Source organism: Micropterus salmoides, unplaced genomic scaffold, assembly GCF_014851395.1.
Source record: "Micropterus salmoides isolate LMB-PRFRI ecotype aquatic unplaced genomic scaffold, ASM1485139v1 Ms_hic_scaffold_3, whole genome shotgun sequence".
Lineage (NCBI taxonomy): Eukaryota > Metazoa > Chordata > Actinopteri > Centrarchiformes > Centrarchidae > Micropterus > Micropterus salmoides.
In genome coordinates, this window is record NW_024042261.1 from 8,905,370 (window position 1) to 8,929,251 (window position 23,882).

Sequence of the window (23,882 nt, forward strand, 5' to 3'; positions counted from 1 at the left end):
GCCAAAGTGTTGACAACTGGCACATTAACTCCAGTGAAGATATATGGATAAACAATATATTCGTTAAGTTATTTATAGTAAATTTAATTATAACAGCTGACCGGGTTAACTTGTCATTGAAGTGAAAAAACTTTTATTTTGAAGGCGGCAAACTTGTCATCCGGTTAAGGGGCGGGAACAGCAACAACAAACGTTAGCTACTGTAATCGCTCACACTGTTGCTGTACGTGTCTGCAGAAAACACCGAAAACAAGAACTACCAACGCAAATCAGGTAGTGTACGATTAAACATAGTCAGTCTTACAGGTTTTTAATTTCACTGTTACGTGTTTGATGGGGGAAAAAAGCTTTGTTTAAGTTGCTGCGCAATGTTGCGCGCGTTATCGACGTTAACGTTACATTACCGGATGACAGCACCGTAACATGATGTAACGTTAGCTCGACGGAAGTAAACGTTACCCGCTATCTGATAATCAAGTCTGCTCCAGCCAGAGATGAAATGTGTTACTGTGTGGTTATCTGTCAGTCTTATCCCTGAATGGAGACTGAACCTGTTAGCAGTGTTAGCTAACAGCATTAACGGAGCAAGTGCTTTTCTGTGCATTAGAGTTTTAACTTTGTTCAGACTCCGCTGTGGTTTTGAGTTATTGTGGATTTGCCCCATTGCCTTTCAGGTGTGGAGATGATGGAGGAGAATGAGGAGCAGTCAGACGACCAGCAGGCAGACCTCAGTTTGAGGAAGGGAAACTACGAGAGGGAGAGCTTCAGGTGGGACTACCATTGCTGTTTGTCTAAAGTCTAAACGTCTTCAATTATACAGCATAAAAAGTCAGTGAGGGCCAGAGCCCACCATGGCGTACAAGAGGCTAACTCATCTATTCTTTTACAACAAGCCAAAAAATATCTCAAGTAAACAGACTGACAAGTGTTCCTTGATTATATGGTGGTAGTACGTCAGCTTGTGTTGGTGCAGTATCAGACGGGTTGCCAACGAGCAGTTGCACCAATCTGCCAGATTTTGGGACCTTGCGATATTTTCCTCTAGACCAATGGTTCTCAAACTTACTGTCATGAGATTATAGCCAAGTTGAATTCTGTTGCAAATAAAATAAATGATTCAAGTCCGCACAATAGCAAACTCTTATTTTTTAAATTCCCCTACATAAACCGTGTTCATTCAGCTTAGTTCCAGGGGGCTGACCCCTCAGTTTGAGAACCACTATCTCTGGACTCATCAGACCTTTCTGGGCACGCACAACAAACAGTTAGTGCACAATGATTGGGCTTACTATATATGCGATATGCACACCTTTTGAAATGTGAGTTGATAAGTACAGTGAGCTTATGTACATGTATGTGTGTATTGCTTATGCACGGAAAGTGGACATATTGCACATTTATACTGTCACACACACACACAGTAAATGGATAAGCCCACTGTTCAAAGAAGTGATGGCATGTGGGAAGGAGCTGCTTCTGTGTCTTGTTGCGTCAAGTGATTTGAAGTGTCTGTCAGAGAACAGTTCCTGAACGTGGTAGTCTGATTAGGAGGTCAATATGATGGGATGTGGAATGGAGCCCAGATTTTGTTCCAAACACAATTTATATATCTTATAATACCAAATACTATGCAAGAGGGATATTTTCACAAGCTGGTTCAGATATGTCCTTATGGACAGTATGTTGTTGCTTTCTTTAGATAGAGATGATGACATTGTTCAAGTTTGGCCATAAAGTCAATCAGAAAGACAGGCTTTACAATGTCGACATTATATTTGACTCCTTTTGTCTTCATCTCTTTAGTCTTGCATTTTATATGTGACATTTTAGTTTACAGCTGAGGATTATTTCTGTTATCTAATTTAATTAAAGGTTTGGGATCAGTCGTTTACTGACTCTAAATAAGGCAGACAATTATGTTTTCAGGAAAGCATAATTGTCTGCCTTATTTAGAGTTGAATGTGCTCCAGGTCTAAACAGTGCAATGTTTGCCAGTCTACAAATCTGTCTGCATTCTGACAGGGGGATTAGGTTGCTCAACAAAGCACACCTAATGCGGATTTGAAGTCAAAACAAAACAAAACAATGTGTTGCCATCCTGCTTGAGGAAAGAGCAGCCGGGGGGCTCAACAGCTTGCAAAGAGAAAGCGTTTTTATGTTCATGGATGCAAGTTGGTTTCCCAATATTTAAGAGGCCTAATGCTGAAATATTTTACAAGGAGATTATACATAGTTTAGTACACACCAAGACTTGTAGACAAATTAACCAATTCCCTAATGACTGTCGCACTCTGGAGCAGCCAAATCCTTGAGCCAGGACTTATTTCACTCAGTGGTTTGATTCTGCAGAAGCTACCAAAACGTCCGTCTATAGCTTTTTGTCCTCCTCGTTCACACGATCCAAACATACTTAAATTTGTCAAATTTTGGATTTTTCTTGGTACACTGCCTTCCAGTTTTGGTCCTTTCAGGGAATACTTTGTGCGTTCGTATTTCCTCGCTTCAACACTTGGGCATTCAAGGAGACAGCTGACCTCGCTGCATTTAACACTTGAGCCAGGATGGATGAAATCCGTCGGGTGTTAGGCACCACAGGGCGCGTCCGCTCTGACAGCCTTTCCAGCGATGCCACACAGTCAACGGCCAGCAAATTGGTTCTGCGCCACCGGCTCAACCAGCTGATGACCTGTGTGGATGACCTGGACTCCAAAACCAAGCTGCACGATAAGGTGGTGAAGACGCTGGATAACGCCTTCCTCGTCTGTGGCAAGAGAGCCAACAAGCCGAAAAAGAACAGTTTCAGGTGGAGAACAAATGTCACCTCTTGCCCTTTCTGTGTGCTGAAGCTGGGAACCGAGTTTGTGTTTTTGTACAAGAGTAATGCTCCTCCATCCCCTTTTATTCAGCTCTTTTCTCTTTTGCTTTTCGCTTTAAAGTGTTTCAGTTATGTTCTTTGTGTTCAGTGAACTGCTCTGTCACTGGCCAACAAAAGAAACACTGATTCTTGCTGATTGAAACCTCCAGTAGAACGTTGTCCTTCTGAATCCCTGTCGTACATTTGACTGTCGTAGCTGAGCACAGAAAATGCAACATTATGGATGTTGTGAGTTTGGGGGAAAGGATGGCAGCCCTCATTATGTGTTAATTGTGGCAGCCTGACCTGCTTCTGGTAGAAGCACAGTGCTTTTACTTTAACAGCTTTTATGCTCGGTGGATGTGCTCATGTTTGGTTTTTGCCACACTGAATGAAACTCAAACTATAGTTCTGTTGTATTCTGTGGTGACTTTCAGTCGTAAGGTGGTAACTGTATATTTTAAAGGTATATTGTTGTACCTTTTATAGCTTATTCAGTTGTAAACATTCCCATTTATTAATGATGGATTATGTCTATCTCTAGACGCAAGTGCTGCACACATGATGATTTCTCTGTCTTCCCTGCCCGCAGGCTGCACATGGTGACGTGGAACGTGGCCACAGCTGATCCTCCTGATGACTTGACCTCACTTCTCCATCTGAACTCCCCAAAGAGTCCAGACCTCTACGTCATCGGGTAGGTGGCCTCAGCCATTTTCTTATATAACTGGATGTGGGCCAGAGTGCCCGACAATTAAGGCCGTGTGTGTTTGTGCTTTAGTTTGCAGGAGGTGTACTCAAAGCCTCTGAGATTCGTGTCAGACATTGTATTCGATGACCCATGGAGTCATCTGTTTATGTCCACCTTGGCACCACGGAAATACGTTAAGGTACAGGAGTGTTTTTTCTCATAAGAATGTGAGAGCCCTTGGTGGCTGTTAGAGTATTATGTTGTGCTGTTACTTTGTGTGTGTGTGTGTTTCAGGTGTCATCCATTAGAATGCAGGGTCTGCTGCTGCTCTTTTTCTCAAAACTGGAGCACGTCCCCTTCATCAGAGACATCCAGGCCACATACACGCGCACAGGCATTTTCGGTTACTGGGTAAGATATACACACACACACACATTAAAAGAGTACTCTGCTGACTTATCATTGCACTTCTACAACATTGTCAGACTCACGGTGGACAGAAAATCAGTACATCGGTGCAGCAGAGCCAGAGATATCGTCTTTTTATTTTCACGCGTGCTCCTTCTTTGACAAATACTGGGGCCTACATTACCCACAATACAACTCCACCTCCCCCCTCGGTCAAGCCTCTAGCCTCTATCAGAGAGGAGGAGCGGGCTACAGAGGTCTGGTAAACTCACTTCTTTCTACCTCCACACCCCAGATTGTTTTGTTATCTTCAGCCCCAGCTGACACTGAGTCAAGTGGCATCACTTGAGGACATTTATCAGACTACACACAGCTCCCTCTTTTATGAAAGGCTTTCTACAACTACAACTTAGATGTGTAAAATTGGCGCATTTCCCTTTTCCATAAGGGATGGAATAAAATGTGTTTCGAATGTGTTGCACTAGGTGTGTCACATTTGTGAACTGAACCACAGAAGCAGAAGTAAATGTTAGACATCCCCTCCCCCCGTCTAAAAGCTTTGGTTCGTCTCTCGCATAGTTTAAAATCTAAATCAATACTGCACAGTAGTTTAACAGAACTTTTGTTTCTCTTCCTGTTTGTCTCTCAGGGTAACAAAGGAGGCGTGTCTGTCCGTCTCTCTTTCTATGGCCACACGCTCTGTTTCCTCAACTGTCACCTGGCTGCTCATATGAAATTCGCCACAGAGAGAGTGGATGAGTTTGAGTACATCATGGACACGCAGACCTTTGACTGTAAAAAGGCTCAGAGAATTGTTGATCACAGGTGAGTAGATGCCCAGAATACAAACTGCAGTTTACCCAATTAAACACATAACAGATCTTAGAGGTGATCTCGAAGCTTCATTCATCTCATTGTATCTGCACCAGGTCAGTTCTGCTAGTATAAAACCTGTACTGTCACACATTCATCTTCTTCTTTCCTTTCAAATTCTTCAATATTTCTTTTTCCATCAAACGCTTTCTCTTGCTGTCCGTCCTCACTCCTCTGTACCTCTCTCGGGTCCAGGCTGGTGTTCTGGTTTGGAGATCTCAACTTCCGAATTCAGGACCACGGCATGCACTTTGTCCGCTCCTGTATCAACAATCAAAACTACCACCTGCTGTGGAGCAAAGACCAGGTTTGACACCTGCAGAGTCATTCATCTGTTTACAGCATAGTTGACTTTAGGATGTAATGAAATGTGCGTGTTGCCGTTCTCAGTTGACCATGATGAAGAAGAAAGAACAGATGCTCCAGGATTTTGAGGAAGGACCTCTGGACTTTCAACCCACATACAAGTTTGACTTAAACTCTGATACTTATGACAGCAGGTAACCGTTTCCAAGTAACATACATCATCATCATAATCAATCCTAATTAATCATACTTTTTAAATCACTTTTTATTTTCAGTATTTGCCTCTTCAAATATTCATTTGTATATATTTTATCTACACCTCTTCACAACTTCACAGGTTCTACAGGACATGGTTTGGCTTTAAGTAAGGGTTCAAAACACATTTGTGTCCACATCTCCCTTAATATCATGTCACCCCTTTTTTTTTTTAATGCGCCTAACTGCACTTCAGTATGTGCACACTTGCTACTTTTAACCAAGATGCTAAAAGTAGTGTCCTCTGTGTTAAAGTAACTTAGTTTTAACAACCTTTCAAAGGGTTACTGAAGATTATCTTCATCTGTAACATACTGCACATTAAACAAACAGCAGGTGAAACTAACAGTCTTTTCAAGACAAGTGTCAGATTGGCTCTTCCAGGAAAAGACTGAAATGCTTGTTTTTTTTTTTTTTTACAGATGTCTGAGCTCACAGGTCTGTTGTTTGAGGAGGCACTATTGCTGCTGTTAAAGTTACTTTGTGGAGTTTTTGACCACTAGTCGCACTATGGAGCAATGATTTTCTTCTTCTTCTGACAGTTGGTGGATATAATGCAATGGAAACAGTGCAGATTTTTTAAATAGTCAACACATTTGCTATGGATGCATAAAACTGGGTTTTATGAGATGTAAATAAAACTGTTCACAGAAAACTCCACAGGGTACCTTTTTAACAGGCAAAATATGAGTAGTGTATATTAACCTGCAGTGTGTGATACCACCCTACTGCTTTCAGAGCTTCTTTGTAAAGCCAGTGTGTACATCCCTCTGGGTCCCAGAGCAGCTGCTACATAACATGCATGGCCAGAAATAGATGTTTTGGTAATACTATGACTGTGGATAATTCAATATGTGTGTGGAACTGGACATCACCCAGTTTACAACAGATACTTTATTGGTCTGTAAAAATCTGCAAGGAAGTTTCAACTTCATTTGAAGATTACATTTTGCAGTGTTTTTTGTGCTGCAGATAAATCCAAGTTTGTTTCCACCTTGAAGGGAGAGCTTGTGTGACACAATGAGAGAGGCAGAGTCAGCATAAAAAGTTATACATCAGTGTATTCTCATGTATGTACTCATCCAGTAAGCATCACTGTGTAAATTCAACGGTGCTTTAATTATGTCACTTTACCTGTAACAGAGATCAAAGTGTAATACACACCCGTATCTTGAATGTGAAGTACGTTAAGACACACTAGTGATCTAATTTTCAGATTATCACTCTGCAGAAGCCTTAATGTGACGAGAATCACAGATTTAATATCTTTTAGACGGATCTCAAACATGAGCATGAAATGTATTCATCTGTTTAATTCCAATAGCAGCTTTTGCGAACAAACCGTTACCTGTTGTGCTGGATGCATATCTGTCACAGGTGCGCTAAGGCACCCACATCTTTTGACACATTGTCTGATATAGTACTATAATGTAAAATTAGATAAATCTTTCAGTTTATGGTCTGTTTATTTGATCATGCAAATCTTTAATGGTCAGCTGGTAACCTGGTTCCAGACCTCTGAATCTCTACCCACATCTCCTGCTTTTTCAGTGACTCAAATAGGTCTGATGTTGATCATTGAAACTTAACAGCTCAACAACTGGAAGAGTTTGTTTTTTGTTTAGTTTTTTGTATAAAAAATAAATAAATAAACTGCTACTGCACCTTCCATGTTTACTGAAAATGCAATCAGTGGGGCATACACATCATTCACTAACTACCTCTGTCAAACAAAATGGCAATTCAGTGCGATTATCAGGCTGGTATTTATGTAATGAACGACTGATTGCAGTAAAGCTTGTGAAAGGCATGACACGTATTCTGAAAAAAACTGCAAGCTGCTTTCACATGACCCCATCCTCAGGGCCACTGTGAAATAGATACTGTACAACATTATCTACCATCACATTCTTCTGTTCTTCATCACCCCGTCATGCACCTCACAATGTCTTTGAGTCTTGCTGTAAAGAGTTGGCTGTCTCCTGACTAAAGCCCGCCTTTTTGCTCCCTGTCCGTCCAGCGGTAAGAAGCGTAAACCTGCCTGGACAGACAGGATTCTGTGGCGGCTCCGACCCAAAGCCCCGCCCCCTGACGAGCAAGATGACAACAGGGTTGGACTGGATGCGAAGATGGTCAGGCAGCTGGAAGAGGATGAGGAGTACCCTCTGAAGATCAGGCAGGAGTTGTACACCAGCAACATGGAGTACAGCATCAGTGACCACAAGCCCGTCATCGGTGTCTTCACGCTGGAGGTGACACACTGTTGCATGATCTATTTCTGTCGCACACCCTTTATCCTCTCCCTTCTGACGGTGATGCAGTTGATTGTATTACATATTAATTGTAGCATTGATCAACACATGTTTTGTTATGGGAACAAACCTGATAACAAGTATTGTGTATTCAAAGCCTGATACATCTCATTCCTCTGTCCAAACACACATCAGCGAGCCACACTGTTGCACTGGGCGACACATTCCTTCATTACTATCAACACACACATTTTAATTTAATTTGAATCAATCCACAACAAAAACACTATCATCCTATCTAACTTTTGGTACAAACTACTGTGCTCATGTGTTTAAGGGAGTATATGGAGGTTTTTGTCTTGTTAAAAAATGAGAGTATATATTTGTGACCTATTTTTAAATGTCTTGGTAGGAATAAATGGGCTTGGAGATGAGAAGTCTTGGCACATTTCTGGTTTTGGTCTTTTTTTGGGATTTGTTTGCAGCAACAAAAGTGTAGAATGTTGCTGGATGTATCCAGTCCATAGAAAAAGATTCTGAGGCCGTGTTTTTTTTTTTAATTGATTATGATAATGTTCACCGGAGTAATTGCTAAGATCTGGAAACAGTCGAACAGTAAATATGCCAGGTCGATTTTATCTAATTCCAGATACAATGGCATCAGTGTTTATGTCGACCAAGAAACAACATTACTGAAATGCAAGGTTTGAGGTTTTTAAATAGTTGACCCTTGTGTAGTTTGTCCACCAGAGGGCACTGACAAGCTGATTTATCATCTGTAAGGTTTATAAATCTTGGTCAAAATTTAAATATAAGAATGAAATCTAAGAGATCCAGAGATAAAAACTGATGCGACTGTCTGACTTCTCCTGTTTCTTCCCCTCTCTGACTTCTTCTTTTTAGCAATGTCACCCCTTCATGTGGTTAAGCCATCATAACTGATAGAAGCTGTGGCCAAACCTGTTTAAAAACATCCAGGCTATAATAACAGGATTTATCCTTTAAATGTCTACAAAATTTTTCCTTCCAGCTGAGGAAGATGTACAATACTCCACTGGTGCGTCTGCAGGCAGAAGGCGACTGGAGCGCAGACATTGATGCTATGGTTGTCTACAGCCCTCTGCAGCCGTTCCCCTCCAGTACGTGGGACTGGATCGGACTCTATAAGGTTAGCCGCACAACAGCTGTTTCCCACTGGCAATTTAAATGTGATATTTCAGAATGACAGTCTTGAACCTGTGTACGAAATTCAGGTTGGATTCACCTGTGTGTCAGACTACATCACCTACACATGGGTCAAAGACGACGAGGTGGCCTTCAATGACGAAGTCATACAGGTAGTAACTCGTGCACTGATGAGTTAGACACATTACCTGGAGAAAAAGCCCACAGGTGCTATAACTGTACCTCTGTTTTGGTAGGTATATGTTAGTAAAGAGGAAATCCCTGTGCGGGGAGGAGAGTGTGTGCTCTGTTACTACAGTAGCACTCTGCGGTGCATCATTGGAATTAGTGAACCATTCAAGGTGAGTAATGTGCACATACTGTATACCAAGATGAATCCACTGATACACATTCATTTTCCCTTAAACCTGTTGGACAACTTGGAACTGAGTTCCTTGGCATAAGCACTAGTGTGGTCTGCTGGTCTCTCTTTTAGGTCCATGAGTCCAAGGTAGCCGTTGAGGAAGGCTTGGTGCCTGAGAAGATCAACGGACTTGACAAAACCATAGCGAGTGAAGACCCCTTGAACTGATCTATCAGGAGTCACAGATGTGGTATGATATAGAAATGTATTCGGGCCTGGATTGCCTGAACAACAACAAGGCTTTTAATTACTGTGTTTCCTAACTTGTCCTCAAAGGAGCAGATTAGGAAGTGTTGCCTGTTCATGCTGTTACACACCCTCACAGACCTCTCTAATGCTACTGGTGTGGCTAAAACTTACTCACTCATCTGTGGTCAGTACACTTTTTAACTAGTGGTCTTAAGTGTGTGTGTGTGTGTGTGTGTGTGTGTGTGTGTGTGAGAAACTCATATTTAAATTGGCCTTAGATTGAACAAAGAAGTGCCAACTTTGTGTCCTAAAGCCTAATAAAAACAAACACTGTACTGTGTATAAGATAGCTTTATTAAATATGATGAAAGGCTCTGATTGAATGAATGAGGGTTTGGTTAACAAGGACTCGGAGGTAACAGGTTAAACGTATTGTTAAAATAGAAGGTGAGGTATGTTTTGTGTGATCAGTCCAGTTTGCGTTAATGAAAGGAAGCCCTACGTTTAAGCTTGTGTAACGGCTCAAAATATTTGTCTGAACTCCATATTTTAATGCTGAACTTGCTCTCACAGCTGGCTTGGTGAGCAGGAACACTGAACATGTAGGTTTGGCTTGTTTGGACAGGTAAAAGCAACCCAGTGAAACTTCACCTGACTGCTACAATTATGAAAAGGGAGTAACAAAATGAACAAAGCTCACTGGCCCATTTTGGTTTTCACATCAATGTGTTCCTGAGGAATAAATTATTTTGCTGTGGAAAATGAGCAAATGAATGTTCACTGCTTACTTGCAAACAGGAAGGGGACTGCTTCCCTTGAAGCCAGTCTGTAGATATAAATGACTGATTTGTATGATCATGGCAAAGCCTGTATGATACTGGAGAAGGAGCTAAAACAGGAATTGCCTCATTATTTTTCACATTTCTGTCTGACTTAAAGCTTAAACGGAAAAAAGTGCTTCTTGTTCAGAAGATAATCAGAGCTTCAAAACTTTAGGAGGCAATAGTCAGCCAACGTCACCTAAAACTCTGAAGTTCATAGGACCACTGAACATTAAGTGCTTCAATCCCAGCTCTCTCTCCAATAACCTTTCCTTCCCACCAGTGATCTACTAGCACTGCAATGACCAGAACATTTGTGTTACGCAGTTTTAGGAGAAATGTTATGAACATTTTCTGCTTTATTTTGCTGACTGTTTTTTTTTGTTTGTTTTTTTTCAGTAATTTGAGTTGTAATTCAGTAGTACTGTGTGCCTGATGGGCCTACAGACATTTTCTTTAATACAGAAATAAAGAGAAATTCAAATTTATAGAGGTGAACTATTCCTTTCAATAAGAGAAGATGATCGGACTCTGTCCTCCCTTTCCAATTTCTTAGTTTAAAAACAGTATGTTGTATTGGATAAAGAGCTGTTTATTTAGAAATATGCAGAGAATTATTAGTCCTACAGCACTGATCTGTGTACTGTCCTGAAAGCATTGAACTGTAGTATGTAAGCTGAATTTATGTTATTTAAAATATTTATAGAGCACACAGCATATCTCACCTTAGTGTTGTGGATGAGCCGCTATAGGAAGTGATTTAGCAGTTTTGATTAAATTAGCCCACCAGCACCTTGCAGTTTTCTATTTTATTTTTTGGAATATGAATTATTCCTTTTTAAGACTGATTGTGGTATCACAGCAGAGACCATACAGATATGTTGCACTGTTTAATGTGAATGTTTATAATATGAATATTTATAGGAAATAAGGTTATTATTAAGAGAAAATGTAAATGTTTTGCTTTTAGAAAACAGTATGTCTTCAGCAAGTGCCTTTGAAACGATTCTTGCTTTACATTGAGTGTACTGTACTATGCTGCTCAATTTTGATACAATATATATTATTGATATTCATCATTAGTTATCATAACATGGCATCGCCACTCATGCACTTGATATAAGATATTGCTGGCTGAAACGTGAAGAGCCTCTGTACTGATTTGTGGTGTTATTGGCTGGCTGGAATCAGTTACATCAGCCAATTGATGTCACAAGTGGCTTATTTTATCAAATAGAAATGTTGTAATGTACTGTAACAATACATTTATAGCTTTGCAAATGCAACTATTAAATCTCTAAAGCCTCACTGCATTCTTTGCGTGGTTTATTGATTAAGCCTTAGTGATCTATTCCGTTCTGTTTTTATTATTAGTCATTAGGAGCAGAATTGCGGGCAGCTTGTTCGTGTCCAGTGATAACGTTAGATCTTTTTCATCCTCAGGTTCAATCAAAAGTAGCTTCTAGCCAATGACCTACACTTGAATATCATCAACAGTCAAGCAAAGTGGCCGTTTCCGCTGTGACCGCCAATGACCTGCGTCGTCCGTTGCCACGGCGACCATTTGTTTAGTTACAGTTTAGCTGGAGCGAGAGTCAGACACGTAAAAAAACAGAGACGTCTCGGTGTTTTTCAGCCGCACGGAACAAGGTATGTATTGCGGCGTATACCACTAAAACAAACAAACCAGACCCACCAAAACAACTAAAACGCCGCAGCAGGCTGAAACATGAGCATTTACACTGAAGACGCATCACGCTGAACCATTGTACATATTGAGTCTCTTTATTACGCTATTTCACATACATAAACAATCAGTGGGTGTCTAGTAAAATCTGTATGGTCTCCATTGTCCTCTGGTTTTGAAATGTTTTCAGCCTCTGTCACCATGTTCTTCCTACCTGCCTGTAACTTACTCTCAGTGACAGACCACCAGTGGAGAACCATGTCTGTCCCGGACCGCACTCATGGTGGTAGACCCAGTCTAGTGAACGTTGAGGCCCGGAACCGCTCCGAGCTCTTCAGAGCAGAGTGCTTGAAGCTGATCTTGGAAACTGACAAAGCTTGCAAACGAATGCAAAATGATGACAACATGCGTCTAGGTGAGTAAGAAAATAAAGATCAGCTAGTCTGTGTCATCAGCTAGCAATAAAGATGATATTGCAAAGACTACAGAGGTGGACTGTTGTGTTTTTTCTTCCGCTGTGCAGATCAGCGGGTCAGAGACATTGAGTTTCTGAAGAAGGAGTTGGAGCTGAAGTTGGAGGAGATTGTTGTTGAGATTGATGACCTCACAGCAGTGAACGCCAGAGTGGTGAAAGCCCTGGAGGCTTGCAAAGAGCCTCTGAGAGTCACCGTTCTCTGTCTGCAGGAAAGGTTAGGCTGGAAAATGATCGGGAAGAGAGGAACATGAACAATCAGTTGATCAGTTATATTTTGCTACTTAACCTCTGAAACTTCCCTTACTACTCACATCTAACCTGTCTTTTAGATTTGACAGTTATTGTTAGTGTTCAGTAACTCCATACATAAAGTCTAAACTTTCAACACCACTTTCTGTTTTTGTGAAGCTTACCTGCAAATCTATGCAGACGTTTTGACTTGTCAAACACAATTGTAACTCATTTATTAATAATGGTGTGGCACCTAAATGCAGGATGCTTTGGGTGAGAGGCAGGCTCTACCCCTGGACAGGTCACCAGTCTGTTACAGGGCTAACACACAGAACCTGCAGACTAATTTAAGGGCTGGTTCCTGCGAAGGGTGCAGAGTTTACAATGGGGGGTCCTTTGCAGGACCTGAAGGTCAGGCTAACCCTACACCTTAGACCAAAACTAATAATGTGTTCAGGAACTGCTTGTTATTTGTATAGTAAAACATTTAAAACTTTATCACAAGGAAATTGCTCAAAAACAGATTTAAACATAGGTTTGGATATTTCAAATTTATCTTTATCACATGGCATGTGTGTTGAGAGAGTTACTGGGCGCTGTAATCATTCCTCCTCTCTATACTCTGTCTGTGTGCCAAGATTCCTTTGTAGCATGACTACACTGTCAGAAATAGGGGACAAAATCCGCAGTCCGTGTTCTGTGTAAAAAATGCATTCTTTGTTGGACACAGGCAGAATTAGGGCTCCAACACTATTTAGTTTTTTTCAGGGAAGAAAGAGGGTTGATCAAAGTATTTATGTGAAAGGTGCAGCAGTAAGGACAAGCAGATGAGTGAGTTATTTTTTGTCTGTTGCCTGCAGAATGAAACGCATGGCCTCTGTTAAGTTGCATGATGCGGTGGACAGAGAGCTGCTGAAGGAGAGGGAGGTGATTGAAGGCGTGGCTTCCCTTCTGCAGCGTGTATTAGAGCAGATCACTGAGCAGATACGGTAAGGGAGACGGACTAGGTATGATTATATAGACTCTGTGAAGGGGATTTCAAAAGTATGCAGACCTTTTGTATTCAACATTTATTGTCTTGAAATCTAGAAGTAAAATCATATCACTGGATAGAGTTGCCAGTAAGACTGAGACAAAACATGCTGTTTTGTGTTCCAGATTGAACCGATCTGCCAAGTACCACCTAGAGCAGGATCTGAAGGCAAAATCTGAGGCTCAGTGTATCGACAACTCCTGTGCCTTAATGACCACCCATTCCATCGACAACCTGCAGAAGTCCAAAAACACCAAAACTGTTCTGCCGAGGTGAACTGCCATGCTCTTGTTTACTCCAAAAAAGACAAGAAAATGATATGTTGTCTACGTTTTTAAGACTTTTGGAAATTCAACATTTTTGGATGATTTAAAATCATTGCCAGTGTGTGTCAAGAAGGGGATCAGTTATGTTCTCTTCAAAAGATCTGCGAAGTCTGGAAAAAGTAATTTTGTTTGATCCAGGGCTTCATACGTTTTTAAACCTCTCCCTCTCCCAGCTTGGCGGTGACTCAAAAGCAGTGGGCGAACATCTCAGACATCAACATAGCCAAAGCGGAGCAGCAGAAGAACAACTCTGAGAAACTACGGGCCCTGGTGGAGTCTCTCTTGCAGCAGACGGCCGCAGACATGCAGAAACAGGTCCAGGCCACAACAGCAGCCTTTCAGCTGAACGTCCAGGAGATCAAGTCTGCCAAGGGCCAGATGGAGGATCAACTGCCCGAGGTAGGGCAGACGAGTATATGGTATATATTTGACAGACAGAATGATGTGAAGGGAAAAAAAGTCAGACAGTGGAAGGCAGATATAATAATGAAGTGAGAGAAGGACAATGAATGATTTTTCAAAACAGAAGTGAGTTTTTATTAAAATTCAGATATTAGCTGACCAGAGATGATCCTTTCATTAAGGATGGGTAATAATGTGATGGACTTTTTCAAATGGACTATTGGATTTCATGGGCTCATACTGGAGTCAATACTAATGTTGCTTTAATAGCACATGGTTTAAATGCTGTTTAAGAGGCCTTTCCACCCTGCCAACAGACAAAGAATAAGATTTTTTAACATCAAAACATCACATTGTTTTTTATTTACATAATTAATACACATGAAATGATGTTACTGCCTCTTGTACCATCACATAGCACGCACAAAATGTTTATTTTGCAGTATCTTAAGTACGCTAACAATGTACTGAATTAAGCAAACGTGTGTTTTGTGGTTATTTAATGCAACTTTTTATTTGAAAGAAGAATGTAATATTTCTTCTTTTAAAATATCTATAATCTCGCTGTAAAGTATCGTTCAATTCATCATTGGTGGATATAGAAGTAATTGGCTCTGACTGTGGGTTTAAAGACTTTAGCATGGTAATACTGCTAAGACCGTACAATCTTTAAAGAGTTGCTACACCCAAATTGCAAAAAACGAAACAACCTTTCTCCTAGTCAGGTTTATATAGGCACTATTTCTTTGGTAGAAAGAAATTTATTTAAAAAGTGAGTGAATAATAACGGACTTGAAGTTGCACTATTACTTAACATAAGATAAAATATTAAATGATTATTTTTCGCTGTAATTTCAGTATATTGGTAATTTCATGCTATTCCTTTTTGTCTGCAAGGTGCTTCCTCACTCAGCCAATGTGCAGTTATACATTTCCTTGCTGTGACCAAAAGAACATTCAGCAAATGTGAATGTCTACAATCCTCAGAGATTACTCAATATTGAAGTCTTATGATTCTCTTGCAAGGAAACCTTCAAAACATTCTTAATAAATAAGAAGAACTTCAGTCCAGAGTTCACCAGCCTGAGACATGACCAAAAACATGGAAATACATCTATTTTTTATTCTCAAAACATTTATAGAACTGTTTTGTGTCATAGAAGCAATAGCTTCATGTACTTCTGAATACTGGTTGACCCTGGCGTGACACCTCTATCCCCTCTAGATTCTGTCTGAGCTTGCCAGCCAGCAGAGGGTCAGAGAGGATCTCCAAGTGGCCATCACAGAGAATGAACATGTTCTGAGTTTGGCCCAGGCCCGGCTGGCTTTGCGCCGCCAGAGGCCTGCCAAAGAGCAATGCTACGATCCAGCACAGTCCCAGCTCCTCGCAGAGGTCCAGCAGCTCGGGGCTCACATCACCAAGTAAGCCCAGGACACTTTGATGTAGGGGAGAGCAGGGGCGAAAGTACCATTTTTCAGAAAAACCCGATTTTAAAAGATAATGTTTCAGACAGAGATATATTTTTGCTGTGGTCACTAACTCACAGGTGTGGTCTATCAATTTCAGGTGGTATTTTGTACAAATGTAGAACAACTTCCGTATAATTTCACTTTAAACATAACTGGCACGACCCCATCAGCTGGGACAAAAGTAACACAACAATCCAAGCTAGATTTTTTGTATTTAATAAATAAACATGACTGTGACCTTGTGACTGTGACATCATTTGTCCTTTATCTTTAAAATTTAAATTACATTTTTATTTCAAATATTCAGTTTCAAAAGTAACCTGACAGCCCAAACTTGAAGTTTAGAATATTTCATATTATATTAAGGATATATTATAAATATATAATATAAATATGCAAATGTGTGCACCTAAAACAGGGAGGAATAAAAAAGATAGGACAAAAATGAAAATAAAAAATGAAAAGGTTTTTACAGAATAGGCCTAGGCTATACAAATGTCACATTTTGAGATGAATTTAAATTTTTTTTAGTAAGAACAGTATGAGAGATCTGCATTTCGAGTGCTTTTTACTGACACCTACTACACTGACCTCCTTAGGAGACAGGCCAAAATAAATATCAGCCTCTCTCTTAATATAAGCATGCAGCTTCCGTTCCTAGTCCAAGGAGAAGACTTAATAATGTGATCTGTACCTGTGGTCTGGTCTTCTCCCCAATTATCTCTGCCCTCCTCCTGCATTATCTGAACAAAGCGCATGGCATTTGGCATGAGACTTTATCAGCTGACCTGAGACTAATGTTTCCAATAGAGATGTCCAGAAACACCTTCTCAAACATCTGGCTGAATCACACCTCTGTCTTTCTGACCCACACTATTGGCCTATTCTGTTGGTATAATATGACATGAACATGTTTTAATAAATGCTGCAACACACAGACAAAGTCACCACATTAGCAGCGGGACAAAAGAAACACCTGTGGTTGAAAGTTGTGTGGAAAGTTTAATGATACCTGTGTGGACACAGCTATTACAGCTGCTAGTTTACAGAGGCTATAACCAAGACATCTAGAATATAAATACAAGAAATGAGAAGATTTCAATCATGATGATAATGTTTTTTTAACATAGTGTATATGACAGCGTAATGAAGGTTTTGTAGAAAAAGAAAACACAGAAAGTAGAAAGTACCTACCATGTTGTTAGTGGCTGATTTGGACGGATGCATAGATGTGATGACATATTGATCTCCTGTTTTCTATCACCGTTCTCATCATGTTAGCTGATGTAATGTTTACAGATGTAACCACTTGGTCATCATGTGGCATGTCTTTATCTCTGTACTCTCAGACTGCATGAGGCAGTGGCCCAGTCAGAGAAGGAGCAGAGGGCTCTGGTCCGCTGCCAGCTGGAGCTGCAGGAAAACATGGAGATCAAGGCCAACTCTCTCTACATTGACGAGGTCATCTGCGCCCAGCACAGGGAAACCATTATCATACATAACTTCTGAAAGGTCCACCTATACCAAGTATTACTTTCAAAATGCAGTTGTATTAAAATTCTCTTTAAAATATGTGTGTAGATTTAGTTCTCTTTTATATGGTCTAAACATTTTGTTTCCTTTATTTAAGGTCTTCAGTCTGAGAGCTGTATGATTTTGTGTTTTTAGTGCTGTCTGATAAATTACACTTGTTCCAAGGCTATGAGTTGGTCTGAGGCCCTCATGAATTTTACCTAAAATCCATAATCAGTTTTTATTTTCAAAAATGATCTGTGGATGATAATTACACACTTGTCTGTGTTGTTGCATTTCAGACTGAATCAAATTTATAAAATATCTCTATATTTCACTTAATGATTTGTAATGTGGCAGAAGCTGCAAAAAGTAACCAGTGAAAAGATGACCTGGAACCGGCTGCACCTGCAGTTGTGCATGCAAAGTGTAGATTTACACGGCACTTAATTCTAGTTCTTACATAGAGATTAACTATAACTACATATTTATACCCACTAACTGACAGGTAAACTGTTGCGTAGTTAGCTGGCTAAAATATTACTTGCTTAACTAGACTGATGAGTAAAAGATTAAATATCGTTAATATCGACATATCAGACTGTTAACAAAATGGCATTTGATAACAATTTAAACTTGGTTAGCAAGGACATTTCACAAAGACAACGCGATATACCATCCATCCATCCATCCATCATCAACTGCTCAGGTCCATCGCAGGGCCACACTCACATCCACACACATTTCAGGACAATTTCAGAGATACCAATTGTCTTTGGATGGTGGGAGGAAGCCAGAGAACCTACACGGATGCGGGGAGAACATGCAAAACGTAATGCTAACAACATTAGCTTAAATAACATTGGCCATGTTAGCTTAATCTGATATTGCCCTCTTACTCTAAATACACTATTACCTTTTCTACTACTAACACAGGACCAGGTATAGACCAAGATAATTACACACTTGGATTTTGTTTCTGCTGTATGTTAATTTGTATTAACAGATTTTGACGGAGAGACAGGAGTCTGTGTGTGTGTGTACCTGGACTGACTGCATATTTGAACATGACGAGAGATTTGACAGGCAGAAAGGCAGAGTGAAGAACGTTAACCAAGGCAGGGCCTGTTAGAGCTTTGTGTTACCTGTTATGTGTGATTTTAATAAAGAGTCAGTCAGGCAGGGCAGAAATAATATTATATAGGCCCAGCCACAACCACTGCCAGTACTGTAAACAGTTTATGTTTGAACATGCTATTCATTGATTTAGACAGAGACATTTAACAGTTTGGTATTTGTATTTAACAAAAGGAACATCACAAAGTCATAAGGAGTGTCAGAAGTTAAAAAAAACAAAACACTTTCTTAAAACTACAAAGAAAATGTTAACTTTCATTTAAACATTAAATAAATCCTAAATTGGCCTATAACAAAACTACATTTCAACAGCCCAAATACACGTCTTCCAGCCCCTGACCATTTTGATCAAAGGTCTCTCAAGCAGCATTTCCATTCAGAGGAGCTCTCGCTTTATTTCAGGAGAAGGTGGATTTGGCACTTCGCCTAAAAACAAAGGGGAGAGGGGGAAACGCTTAACATAGGAACCTTTCAACAACGTATACACAACTCTTGTGTGACGCGGGAATGTTACCTGATGCCACTGTAGTGTGCAGAGGGGCAGGGCCAGATGACAGTGGGGGCAGGTGTTGATCTGGTGTGGGTCATCTGCATCACCCCAGGGACCACCGCTGGGTCTGCCTGACTGGGAGCTTGCCTTAAAATTGCGGCTTAGCCAGGGCGTGGCCCCCTGTCTGGAGAAATCAACGTCATCCTCCCTTTTTTCCACCTGTGAATTAGCCTCTTCATCTTCCCACGTGGCTGCTGATACACACTTCAGCTGGTTTGGGGGATACAGACAAAGGTATTACTTTAATGAGTGCTTGTTGAAAAAGGCTGTATAGTGGACGTGGGCTTAAAGCGAGACAATGACACTTCTCTTGCAAATTAAAAGCTGAATTACTACGCAGTGAAACACACGTTTGTTCAATTCAATACATTCAGGAATTTTACTGCTATAGCCTTACCTGGTCTGATGTGAGCATAGACTGTATGAAAGTAGTAGCCACAGGCTACGGGTCTGAAAAGGGAGGCCAATGCTAAATGCCTTAAACCTGCATTCTTTCTAATAGCCAGTAGTGGGCGATTGTATAGAAGTCTATGAGAAAATTACTCCACTTCCCACTCTCCTAATGACTTTATGGTCTCAATCGCAAATTTCAAGTCTTCTTCAATACAGCATAACGTTCATTTAGTGAATTATTTTCCCATCTATCGGAAATTAGACGATGAAGCAGGGCGTGGCTACCTTGTGAGTGACAAGGCATCAGGTGTAGCAATGCGTATCTCTCCCCAGCTCCACCCTCTTGTCCAAATATGGTTCCAAAAAAAACAAGATTGCGACGGCCAAAATACCAAACCCGATGCTTCAAAAACAGTAATCGGCAAACCAACACTTCTTTTACACAGTCTATGGGTGTGACTTTTTTACTGAAAACGTGCGAGTAAACCAAACAGCTAGCCAGACAGCTAAACAATGAGCTAAAACTCACTGTATCTCTCTCTCCCTCTCACATTATCACATTATCTTCACATTTTCGTTTGACCCATTATTTTTATAAAAACAGTGATTTTAGCCACTTAATCCAACAGATGTTGACAACAATTTGCATGACATGTTACTGTCATTCTTATGTGCGCTCATCATTTTCTGCTTGCACAGATCACATACCTCATGTTCATCTTTATCCTCAGCTGGAAAAGATGCCATACATCTGCGGCACTGCATTGTTATTTTTGCTGTGAAAAGAAAACCGCCGTGGTAATAGTTAAAGAGAATACCCATAGTAATAGTTAGATTTAAAAAGTATTCTGGAAGTCAACAGCCTACACGCACTTACTCTTGTTTGGAGGTGGTTTGCTGGTAGCTTGAGGAGGACCTGAGCCATTGCCAGCGGCTGAGCAGGTCAAGCCGTGCTCTGGCAGGTCCCTCAGGGTGACGTAGCGGCCACAGTCCCTGCAGAGCTCGGTGCGACTCCCGCAGACCAGATGGTGTGCAGCCAGGTCCTTCCATGGCAGCTCCAGCTCGCAGAACTGGCAGCTCTGCAGACGCTCCACACACTCATCAGACTGGGAGACAGAGGAGAGTCAGACCCAGGGTACATATTAACCCATACTTAGCATCTGTCAAAGCTAATATCAGCCAGTGTTACTCCTTCGGAAGCGTTTCCACATTACCAAGAATAAAGGTAAAATTATTACTAAATATTTGCTATTCTAACTTTTAGTCCCTAGTGTGGCTTAAGCTTTTTTTCTCCCCATAATGCAACAAGATCTGTCTTTTATTACAGCCCCTACCTGCCTGGAAAACCTACATCTTTCAAACTCCATGTCCCCTGTTTGTAACGCTACCACAGACTGTATGCGCTACGCAGGTCAACAAATTGTGGTGTCCAATGTGACATAACCCTAGTGACATCACTGTGACATCCTCGTTGTCTTTATTTTCTCTCTCTCTCTCTCAATAGTAAAATGTTTTTGCTTATACTATTGGTTAATGGAAACAAATGAAAATAAACAAATAATAATGCGTGTTACGTTAGAGATGTTTTCCTTTTATTTCGTTGTCCAACCTTGTGTTGTATAATGATAAATAAATCCCCTTGCTACCTTGATATGCTGTACAATAATATACTATACATTTGGTCCACGCTAACAGTACCACTGGGCCTACCTCATGATCCATTAGGTACCGACGCTCCATCTTCTGGTTACACTTGGAGCATCTCACCTGCAAACAAGCACAGGTGTAAACCTACAGAGAATACACTGTCAGGTGGTGTATGTGTGTTTGTTTGTGTGTATACCTGGGTGTGCTGCTCCTCCCTGTGTTGGTTCAGTAGGTCTCTGGGAACTGCTTCATCACAGTCAGGACAGAGACATAAGAAGCGGCTGCAGTGCATTTCATGCAGAGCGTAGTTGGTCTCTGCAACCTCTCTGTGGCTTTAAGAGAGAGGGAGAGGTTTCAATAAAACTGTCCTGAAATAAGATATAGTAAGCAACTGAATATATACAGTGAGAACTTTATAAGAGGGGTGGGGTCAGAAAAGGGGGAGGATTATGTATTTTTCTTTTCGCTGAAGGATTGTCAGTTTTGAGAAAGACAAAATATTTTACATTTTTTATTATTATTTAAAATACACCTGGATCTTACAGTTTTTCGCTAAAACACAAAACCTAAACCCTTACCTCCTTCCCAAAAACACAAATACATTTTCTATAACCTTAAACACTGTTCACCTGTTTCACTATTCCAAACTTTTTCTACAAAACCATACCCAAAAGTGGCCAAATAAATTATTCATTGCGCTAGATACTCATTCAGCAAACACATGCTCTCAATATAAGTCATCACAACCTAAACTCCTTTCCCCAGGTGCAAACACTTAGCCTCAAACTTGTTAATCAGAATTACAGGATCAATGAATAGGGTCAAGAGCCATGTCTGTGTACTTTGTACCTTACAATGCTAAAGTTGCAATACAGCAGAGGAAGAGGAAAACAAGGACAACAATAAAGACAAGTAATCGCTTATTAAATTGTGCCACCATAGTTTATCATGTTGTCTGTGGGCCAATGTTTGAATTGGACCCTGGAGTTGGAAAGTTAGATGTTTGTACCGTTGGGTGTGGTTCAAAAATTGTGTGTAAAGATTTAAGAAAATGATGATTGATTCCAGGAACTGTACAGCAGTTGAGAAAAACTATAATAGATATTAGTGATTTTAATGTTATAGGTGTTCGCTCCTTCTCTGTAGTCTGCATGATAACAGAAGTGTTTGCCCATAGTATACTTCAAATTCAGCCTTTTGTTTAGAATGTCTGTATCAGAACAGAGAGAATTATTGCCATAAAGGTGGATATTGTTAATTTCCCTTGTAATTTGAACATTGGTGGCTACTGTGAAATGTTTTATGGAATTAATAGCCTATATAGGCTATTTAACATAGGCATTTATTAACTTTAACAGCATGACTCGTCGTCCAAGACACATCACAGATAAAACTGAGATCAAACTAATGTATCAGTAACGTTAGCATGTGTCCCATTGGTAAACAATCGACTAAGGTCAGGTCGTGTGTCCCCTGTCATAAAATGAGCCTGATTCTAAAAATAGGTAGCCCGAAAGCGAAAGGCAACTTAACTAAGATATTTACAGGCAGGCCTAGAATGACAGGACTTCCTATTTCTTACAAATTATCTTCGTAGGTTAACCTACATAATGCACCAAGCAGGACTGTCGCTACGCGTTAGCCTACATACCACGTTCCTTACATCTAATTCTGTGCTGAACTATGACCGGTGTGTGACACGAACGTTAGCTGCCAGTGACCAAAACAAACTCTGACAACCAGATTTTTAAAGTAACTTGGTGTGTCCTCCTCCCGACAAACCCACACAAGGTTAACTCTTACCATTGGCCGCAGGTGCGCGTGGCTTCCTCCTTCTCCATTGAAAGAAATCTTTAAAGATCCACGGACAGAAAAACACTGACCTGGAGTTTCTTACTTGACACGTTCGTTTCCATTCACCAGAACAGAAAGTGAAATAATCTGTACCCCCGCGTGCTGTTCGTACGCATCTCCCGCAAGGTGGCGCCTAAGTTCTCCTATAATGGTTTCTTCAGGTTTCAGTCTACTCTGGGATCGACTCTGACCAACCCAGAACTGTGAACCCAGAACCACAGAGAGAGACTTCATTATACTGCGGGAACAGTGTCTTCATGCTAGATATCAGTTATCTAGGCTGTACCAACTAGACACAGGGAGCAGTTAAGAAAACACAGAAAAATGAAAATATGTATACACATACATAATGTCGGGGAGTGAAGGTACAAAAACTGTATGTAATACAATGTGAATTTGTGTAGGCTTAACATATAGGAGTGTGCAGAGCTACATGTGTGATTGATAGTTAGGTTATAGGCTAGGGATTTCTACAGGATAGGGCCTTTGAAGAAGTGTTTCCTGACCTGCACCATTTAGTTTAGCGGTTTCTAGAATAGAATATATAGCCCTATCCAAGTTTGACCTAACTGTATGGTGATCAATCTCAGTTTTTAATAATAACAATACTCCCACCTGTCGATGCAGAGCCAATGACCCATCACTGTTGATTGGGCAGAGAAAGATTTTCAGCCTACTATATGTAAATAACCGAAGAAACCATTGTTTGGTTCATCTAGTCCGGACCAGGTGAAAATGACAAATTGTTGCATTTTTAGCTCTGATCAGATTCATGTTCACACTGACTTTTTTACAAAGGAATTAAGAGGGGCAACCATACAGACTGACGTGACGGTAAGTCGTTTTGGGGGTTGTCCTCCTGCATCACCATTGACAGTCTGATGTGTAGATGTATTTATTTATATTTATTTGGTGTCACAAAGAGCTC

The 23,882-nt window shown here is 40.6% G+C and overlaps 3 protein-coding genes across 4 annotated transcripts; 2 read left to right on the top strand and 1 right to left on the bottom strand.

Moving 5' to 3' along the window:
• The first annotated feature begins 150 nt into the window (after positions 1 to 150).
• On the top strand, positions 151 to 11,545 carry inpp5ka (inositol polyphosphate-5-phosphatase Ka). Of its 2 annotated transcripts, XM_038693034.1 has the most exons (14): positions 151 to 273; positions 675 to 768; positions 3,447 to 3,551; positions 3,636 to 3,744; positions 3,840 to 3,956; positions 4,603 to 4,778; positions 5,022 to 5,133; positions 5,217 to 5,326; positions 5,470 to 5,496; positions 7,408 to 7,639; positions 8,670 to 8,807; positions 8,893 to 8,976; positions 9,061 to 9,165; positions 9,300 to 11,545. In XM_038693034.1, the coding sequence occupies exons 2-14, from the start codon at positions 683 to 685 to the stop codon at positions 9,393 to 9,395; spliced, it is 1,497 nt and encodes a 498-aa protein (XP_038548962.1). In that variant the 5' UTR covers positions 151 to 273; positions 675 to 682; the 3' UTR covers positions 9,396 to 11,545. The 2 variants fall into 2 exon arrangements, with proteins under 2 accessions (XP_038548962.1, XP_038548963.1); XM_038693035.1 differs by lacking the exon at positions 5,470 to 5,496.
• A 229-nt stretch (positions 11,546 to 11,774) lies between these two features.
• tekt1 (tektin 1) lies at positions 11,775 to 17,433 on the top strand. Its single transcript, XM_038693036.1, has 8 exons — positions 11,775 to 11,887; positions 12,160 to 12,339; positions 12,448 to 12,613; positions 13,491 to 13,619; positions 13,789 to 13,935; positions 14,163 to 14,388; positions 15,617 to 15,813; positions 17,211 to 17,433. Exons 2-8 carry the CDS (start codon positions 12,183 to 12,185, stop codon positions 17,368 to 17,370), a joined length of 1,182 nt encoding a protein of 393 aa, XP_038548964.1. The 5' UTR covers positions 11,775 to 11,887; positions 12,160 to 12,182; the 3' UTR covers positions 17,371 to 17,433.
• Positions 17,434 to 18,652: 1,219 nt separating this feature from the next.
• Positions 18,653 to 23,060, bottom strand: xaf1 (XIAP associated factor 1). The gene is made up of 7 exons (XM_038693037.1): positions 22,904 to 23,060; positions 21,297 to 21,432; positions 21,164 to 21,220; positions 20,331 to 20,559; positions 20,162 to 20,229; positions 19,025 to 19,270; positions 18,653 to 18,936 (listed from the first exon to the last, which is right to left on the bottom strand). Exons 1-7 carry the CDS (start codon positions 22,939 to 22,941, stop codon positions 18,904 to 18,906), a joined length of 807 nt encoding a protein of 268 aa, XP_038548965.1. The 5' UTR covers positions 22,942 to 23,060; the 3' UTR covers positions 18,653 to 18,903.
• Positions 23,061 to 23,882: the final 822 nt, after the last annotated feature.